The sequence below is a fragment of the Aotus nancymaae genome, unplaced genomic scaffold, assembly GCF_030222135.1.
Source record: "Aotus nancymaae isolate 86718 unplaced genomic scaffold, 86718_ANA_hifiasm-v0.15.2.pri h1tg000040l, whole genome shotgun sequence".
Classification (NCBI taxonomy): domain Eukaryota; kingdom Metazoa; phylum Chordata; class Mammalia; order Primates; family Aotidae; genus Aotus; species Aotus nancymaae.
In genome coordinates, this window is record NW_026988454.1 from 65,646,188 (window position 1) to 65,654,320 (window position 8,133).

At 43.6% G+C, this 8,133-nt stretch overlaps 1 protein-coding gene across 5 annotated transcripts in view; it reads right to left on the bottom strand.

The window, feature by feature from the left end:
* GRIK2 (glutamate ionotropic receptor kainate type subunit 2) overlaps positions 1 to 7,766 on the bottom strand; it is a 712,929-nt gene extending 705,163 nt beyond the window's left edge. For 2 of the 5 annotated variants that reach the window (XM_064360815.1, XM_064360816.1), the window contains exon 1: positions 7,255 to 7,761. In XM_064360815.1, coding sequence (XP_064216885.1) covers positions 7,255 to 7,369 — 115 coding nt within the window. In that variant the 5' untranslated portion in view covers positions 7,370 to 7,761. Of the gene's footprint in view, positions 1 to 6,422; positions 6,606 to 7,254 lie in introns of those variants that run through there. The other 3 variants (XM_012438407.3, XM_064360817.1, XM_012438408.3) reach the window with 3 other exon arrangements.
* Between the last annotated feature and the right edge of the window lie 367 nt (positions 7,767 to 8,133).

The window sequence follows — 8,133 nt, forward strand, 5'->3', positions numbered from 1 at the left end:
TCTCCCTTCCACACCAGTGCTAATCACTCAGCACTCCCTTAGGCACCCAGCATTTTCTTTTGTATCTGAGCATCTCTGTCACCGACAGTATCGATCGATCCTAATAAACTCATCCTAATTCTGCAGTCTTGGAACTATGTGTTCTCTCTTTCAGAATATACTTGTCTTAAAATAAGGCCAAGAAAGAGGGCAAATGCTTAACCGAAAATAAAGACTGATAGAATTATATGTATCAGTAGAAAAAATAACTAAAAGAAACAACTTTCCCAAACCCTTTCAGATCTTCACAAATGGCCCTGCTATCTAGTGATCTAACTTCCTACTAAACCCAGAAAAGAATATTCAGTTTTTAGTTAAGAAAATAAAGAGTTTAAATTAATCTAGAGGCAGAAACCTAAGGACCAAATACTATATTTGAATGCTGCTATCTTTGGAGAGGATTCTCAAAGCCCAAATGTAAAAGTAAAATTAAAAATTAAAAAAAAAAATCCTGCAGACAAGTGTTTAGAATCTTTTCTAACTTTCCCACTCACCTTATCACAATTAGTTTTATCAGATTAGGTAACTTTCACTTGAAAATACAAAAATATAACATTGTTGGCTTCAAGGGTGTGAGGCGAGAGACAAATAAGTCTTACTTATTTGGTGATCAAAGAGATGTGAAGGAAGCAGGTGTGCCTTAGAGGAACTGGGGGATGTGAGTGGGCCAGAGAGTAAAAATGGGATGACATCCCCCCTAACCTGCTATATGCTTTTGGTTTTTACAAATCTGAAGTTTAAAAACTTTTTTTCAAAATTGCATACAATTAAAATTTGCGAGATTTTTATACAAAAATTAAGTTTCACATATTTCTAGAAATCTCGAAGGAATTGACAACTCTGAGTAGGCAATGCCACATGGCAAGAAACAGGTGGAGTGAATAATCTCATAGGTGACTGAGGCTTGACTTTCACCTTGGGACTGATTGTAATTCAATGTTCCTGATGTTAAGCAATGATCTACCCTTTCTTCAGGGGCAGAAGGAACTTGAATGCACTGAAGTATAATAATCTGAATATAAAAGTTGCAATAAGAAAAAAGGTCAGGATTTTAAAAACAACCTAAAATAGATAAAATATATATTACTCTATTGAAACTGCATTCCTTTATTGTCTCTGTGGTTTCCCTACTACAAACAAGCTTTCTTTATAAGAAAAACATCAATAATCAAATTTTAAAAGAAAAGTCAAATTTTCTTTCAATTACAGAACATAGAGAATTCATCATAAATACTTACCCTTCAACAAACCGTATAAGCTCAAATAATTTTAAATACCTTTTGTTTTTCAAATGAGAAAGATCTATAATTCCATTTATTAAATCAGCTCTTAAAAATATTTTACTATTGAAACTTGGTCCTAAACCTAGGTTCACAGTATATGATAAAGGTTTAAAGAAAGCTTATTTAACCTACATTAAATCTTGATAATGCATTAATGAGTCTTTTAAAGGGATAATTTTAATTCCCCAATCTTCAACCATAAAGACTATATAGTGCTAATCTGCCTTGCCCTTTCAATTAAACTTGTTAAGGGCGCTCTATTTAGTCAGCACCCTGAATGGGCCATTAAAATTCTTGTTCGGTAAGAGTTGTGTTCAGTGCTCTGTTGTTTTAAATTCCATTAAATCCAAATGGTCTTTATCGCCCCATGACCACTGTGACTTCAATCAGCCAATTTAATTACCTTACAAAATTGTCAGCAGAAGCAACAAAGAAAAACAGGAAGCCCTATGACGTTATCAGATTGAAATCTTCCTCTTCGGTATTTAATCTAGACTAGTCAATAATGATGATGTGCACCTACTTCTTTCCCTTTTGGGGGTTTCTGATCTTACTTTTCATGCTAAGATTTAGGATATAAGATTCATCCGAGGCACTTCTAATACTTTGATAACTGGACTACAAATTGAAAGCCTTTTGAAGATAAAGCTTCACTACCCAAATGAAAAACGATCAACACTTAAATTTCAATATATTATACCATTCTACGGAGGAAAATCAAGGATCTCCTGCAAGCCCTAAGTATTATACATACAGTAGATTAATAATTTCAGTATGTTACATTTTAAAGACAGTAAACTACTTTCTACTCTGATGTGTAAAAATGGGCATTGACAATTTCCAGGCAATAAATATAATTGGGGCTACCGTAACAAAGTCAAATCTTAAGAACTGAAAGACAAGGTGAAGTAATTTCTCTCACTTGAACGTTAAATTTCTACCACAAAAGAGCAAATAATTTTCTTTATCAGAAATTATGATAACTAAATGTCGTGAAAGATTATGTCATTGTTAACATAGACAACACCTTATGTAATGGTGAGCAAACTTGAAAAGGCTCTGATAATCAATGATACACCATCGTTTGATCTACGGTATTTTCCTTCTTCATGTGAGAGGAATTTACATTAACTTTCCTGTGCTGAGTAAATGTTGAAACAGTGTCATTTGAGAATTCAGAGAATGAACACACCGTAATGATCACTTGCATGAAACCAAAAAGCAAAACTTGTCTGAAGAAATGTCTACTGACATATAAACCCTGTTCGCTTCTGAAAGACAACCTCATAAAGCCTGAAAATGTGTTGAGTTTAATGTGTCTGGGTAAAGAAAGAGTGTAATTTCTAGAAGACAAAAAGATCATTTTTCAAAGTCATTTTCTGAAATGATTGTGCCTCTGTTGATGGATCACATCAAGTTATTCTTTGAAACTTTAAGAGTAAGTGAGAACTTATGGGAAAAACTGATTTTTTTAAAAGTGTGGCCGTTGTGTTGGCGATTCTTGGAAAGATTTCTCTCTTGCATTACAGAGCTCAGCTAAGCAGGTAGGTGTTCGGGCTTTATCTGTTGCAGAGAGTAGCCGCTATTACTCCCCCATCTCCGCCTCCCAAGAGTCAGTTTTCCTGCTTCCAGATGTAAGGCCACTCCTCCCTCCCGCCCACCTCACCTCTCAAAGGAAGAAAAACCTCTTTCAAAGAATTTGTAGAGTGGCGGCTTCTAAGCTCAGTCAATTCACTCTCACTTTGCGATGTTGCAGTACATCTGCTACTAATTATTGTATCTCTGAGCGAATGAGATGCCCAGCAAAATAGCAGGATTTCCATAGGAACCCTTTCTGCTCTCTCTCTCACGTTGTAGATTTTATCCCACAACGTACGGGCGGTCCCTTAAACTGGCTGTATTCACCTTCTGCGTGTGCGCAAGGAGGTGACTGCTCTCCCACGAACAGGTGGTCAGTGCGCAATGCCAAAGACACCCAGCGCGTCTGGGAGGGAAGACTTCTGCTGGGAAACCTTTAAGAGAGCAGTTCAACCAGCTTGTTTAAGAGAAAAGTTAGGTCGAAACATCAAAAGGGAAGACCCGGCCTACCATACGCTCAGCAATTCCGAAAGGAAACCTTGGAGATGCTGTCCAGGAGTCTAAGTTTGGATTGACGTCTTGCTCCTGGCGTTCTAAATTCCAGTTTAGATAAAGACTTCTAATGACAACCTGACCTCGAAGACCGGAAGCAAGTGATCGCTTGGGGAGTGATTTCTTAAAGAAGATGCTCAAACACGCAAGAGCTCCCGAACGGTGAGCCCGAGGCCAGCCCAGCACACAGCCAAAGCTGGCTTCTGAGCTTCCTCGCACTTCCTTGGGGGGCAGGGGTCAGCGCATGCCCAGAAGAGAAGCACCGGCTAAAGCAACAAAAGAAAAGATTCAAGTACCTCCGCGGTTCGGCTGGGAGACCGTGGAGTTACGGGTCACACCCCCGCGGACGGAAGAGTCCCGCCTTCACCCTATCCGTAGGCGGGCTAGGCTGGGACGCAGCTGCGGAGAAACAAAGATGCCTCATTTACATAGGCTGGGAACTTCTCGCTCGACCTGGGGCAGGAAAACTGACTCTCTAAAATGCACCTTGCCCGCAGGGTGGGCACCCAAGAAAACCCAAGTTGACCCGGCACAGGATCAAAGGCGGGTAACAGCCAAGACTCACTGCATGGGGCTCGCCCGCCTGCCTGGAGGTGACCCTTGGTGACCCTTGGTTGACCCTCAGGTCACTGCTATAGAGCCTCGGAGCAGCACCCTAGGGTCGGTTTTCTGGATACCTTTTCTCAGAGATGTTTGCTGAGCGGCTGCAGAGGAGCAGGCCGGCGAGTGCAGTGGAGCTGAAGTCCGCTGGGCCTGGAGTTAAGGGATGAAACAGGACACAGACGCTCCTGAGTGTAACTGCAAAGTTTTCTTGGGCACTAAAGAGACCTCACAGTGTCAAAGTTTGAGGCTTGCTTTAGGAGGGCGTATGTGCCTTCGCGGGCGCGCGCGTGTGCTTGAGAGAGTGTGTGCGTGAGATTGTGTGTGTGTGTGTGTGAGAGAGAGAGAGTTTGTGTATGTGTGCGAGAGAGAGAGTGTGTGTGTGTCTGTCATACAAAGAGGGAGAGGGAAGCGCGGGGAAGAGGGTGGTGCACACTGAAGTGGTGTTGGGGGAGGCTAGAAACGAGGCAAGGGCTCAGCACTCTAAGCGAGGGCTGCCCCTTGCCTTGAAGAAGGTGACAGGAGGACGCCAAGCAAGAGGAAGGATAACACAGAGCCTCCACCGGCGGGGAAGGGGGGCTGGGGTGGCCGCCTGGGCGGGCTCCTCCGTTGCCATGGCGCTGCAACGGAGGCGCCTGGCGGCTGCCGGCGCCCTACACACCGGGACTGGGGATGGAAGGGGCCCTGGATGCTTCCTCTCTAGCAGAGGCGGCGGGTCTCTCCAGCACCCAGGGCAGCTGCTCCATGTGCAACTCCAAACTCTTCCCTTCCAAGGCACAGGGCCAGGGATGAGGCACTGGCTCGACTTTTGAGCCAAAGTTGAAAATAACCATTCTCAAGAGTGGCTTATGTGTGCTCAACCAACCATCTAATACACTCAGAACATGTTTACCCCAAAAGAAAATAAAACTTCCACCATTGCATCAAAATAGCCCCAACAGGGAAATGTTCCAGTAACAATGTACACAGTCCTCTTCCCCACAACTCAGGTCAGAAATCAGAGGAAATGCATCTCCACGTGGAAGATGTTTGAAATTAATGTAGAAAACAGCAGGTTATCTAGAAGCTGGACTGTTAGTTTAGGGTATCAAGGGACTACTGTGGAGATCTTTGCCTACTATCCCATTTCTTAAAGATATTCCTAGTAAGCATTGGTCTAAGAAAGCGTGTTTACGTGTGTGTGTGTGTGTGTGTGTGTGAGAGAGAGAGCTCTTTTGGAATGCTGCTACGCACTCTGCTACGGTCGCCAAGATTTATAATATGAAGATATGAAATAATCAGCGAATGTAACAATCTAATGATTCAGCAAATATTATGCTGCAAGACCAGAGTGGCAATAATTAAATCCTTAGAGTATTGGTGGCAGTTTTTCGGCTCCAAGTCTTCTTTTTTCATCTAGTCGGCAAACACACTTAGTAATGCACACTCATTCACAAACACACATCAGAATTCCTCAGGATTCCACATAACTAGGATAAAAAACTCAAAATATTGGGCAAACTACCATACTGTAGCACTTACCATATTTGAAGCCTAACTGCTGAAAACACACACACACAAACACACATGCACACACACATATGTGTTCGTGCACACAAATTTCCAATGATATAGGGACCTGTTTAATCCTGTCCACAGAAACAATCATTTCCTGTGGATGCTTGTTGCTAAGAGCAACGTGCTTAAGTACCATCTCAAGGCATGAAAAAAAGCAGGAAAACTACTACAGTAAGAAGCCAGCCATAACCCAGTGTCTTTTTTGTCACCACCAGCCTTTTTGACTGTGGGCATCTATGTGTTTGTGTGATCAGGTGAAGTTCCCTTTTTTAATGTATGTGAAAGCATCCCTAGCTTGGTTCTACAAAGCCTAGGAGAGATGGTGAATTTTATCATTGGGGGGGAAAGAAAAAAAAAACATGGAAAAATGGAAAGACAGGAGATGCCGTTGGCATGATAGAAACCGCAGGCAATTACTCTTCAGTTTAAATTTGACCGAGTGACTGCATGTGTCTGCTTTTATATCAAAGACACATGCTCAGGATTACATGGTTTCCTGCACTCTTTGGTCTGAATCCACTTGAACTATCAGAGGAAGTGCCTACAATGGAAGCGTTCATCCTGTTGACTTTCTCCTTTCTTCCTCTTATCTACTTTAGGGAACTTTCCCTGACTAGTTCTGCTCCTACTAAAACTCCTTTGGCCATTCAGAGCAGCTGATCGTCGCCCACGCTTCATTTTCTCCAAGCAATCACTCTGACCCTCTGACCAGAGTTTCCACTGGAGTCTCACGTTTAGATTTTCCTTCAAGCTCCAAAGAAGCCCTGATTCTTAGAAAAGTAATACATTCCCATAAAAAATGTAACTACTTACCGTCTTTCCTCTTGCCAGAGTGAAATAAAGATGCAGACTTAGTCACCCCTCCCCAAACAACTACTCTTCCCCACTGCCCGAGATACTATCCTTCATCATTAATTAGTCCATAATGCCCAGAAAGCTGTGAGAGGGGGAATCAGCAAGTTAAAAAACAAAAACAAACAAAAAGCCGTTCTAATTTTGACACTATTTCGTTCCAGCTAAGTACCAACCTCCCTGTGTTAAGTAGAACCTCAAATCTTACATTTTTTAAAAGCTCTGCATCCCAGTAAGAGCAGCAAGGGATTGGAAAAGCGGTGAAAACAATCGAAAAGGCTCTCTGGCAAAAGAAATCAAAAGGGTTAGGACCTTTCATTTGCACGTGAGAACTACCCGGGTCCCTGGAGGAAGCGGACGAGCGCAACTCGCCAAAGAGTTACCGGGTATTAACTCACCCGCCCTGCAAGCTGAGAGGCGTGCAGCCCCGGCGCGCACTTTCTCGCTGACCGCGCACCCCTCCAGGCTTGACGGGTTCCGGGGGAGACAGGCGGGAGTGGCGGCTGACAGTGCCTCCAGCGTCATCCCGTCTCCGCGGCAAGCTACCGTGGGGAGGTAATGCAGAGACCACTACCACACACTGGCACTCCCTTTACCCTCCCTCTGCTAAAAATAAAAATAAAGAAGAGAATAAATGAAAGCACAAGGAGTTCTTTAAAAGCCCCAGGAGACGACAGAGTAGAGAGCAGATGGGAATCCACAGAGCCCACCGCCAGGCAGAGCGAACCCGCTTGTTTACATCCGGCTGCCTGGGAGCGGATACCAGGCAACAGAGAGGGATGGGGAATCTTACCGAATCTTAATACATGTGTGGTTCCTTGAGAATATCCAATCCACAGTAAACAGAGCAGGAGTTTAACGGTGCGCCTGAAGACTGGATTACTTAGAATCGGGAAAATAATCTTCATGGTGTTTCTGTGCCCACACGCGCGGCACTCACTTCCCCGATCTAGCGTTCAGCTCCCGGGTTCGGGCAGAAATGAGGATGCGTCGAGTGGTGACCGCAGACACGATCACGGCATGGTCACAGAGAGAGGAAGGAGTCTCCGCTTCCCAAACCCATTAGCAATCGCTGCATGTTCTTCACTCACTGCGCCAAGGAGCAACCTTCCACTGCAAGGAATGGTGGGACATCCATGTTAGTCGGAGAGCATCCGGGAGAAATCCAGCACGCACACCCACAATGTCCGGCCGCGCGAGCCTGAGGAAGCAGAGGAGGAGGAAAAATCAATAGGAAATCCAGCCTTGGTAACGGACGAGTTGTTTATAGCGTGCCACAGTCCCAGCACAAAAGGCGCTTTGCTTGCAAGGGTTTTGCCAGGCCCTATTCTACTGCACTGCTGCACAGCTTCTGACGTGAAGCCAAGACTAAGTGAGAAAGATTAAGATAGCTGCTCTCCTCTTAAGGCTCCCGGCCAGTGAGCTCCCCAATATCTATTATGCAACCGATCTGACAGCCCGCCTTGAGTTGCAAGAAAGAAGTCAGATTTATTTATGTGGAGAACATTGCTTTTATTTTCAATGAGTCTTTGCTGATAGAATGAGTGGTGTATGTAAGCAGATTTCTTCCAATCAATTGATGAATTTCAGTAAATTACAGCTAAATCAGTCAGTTTGGGAATTGTAAAAAAGAAAGTGATCTAAGATAGAGGAATTTACTGCAAATCTAACT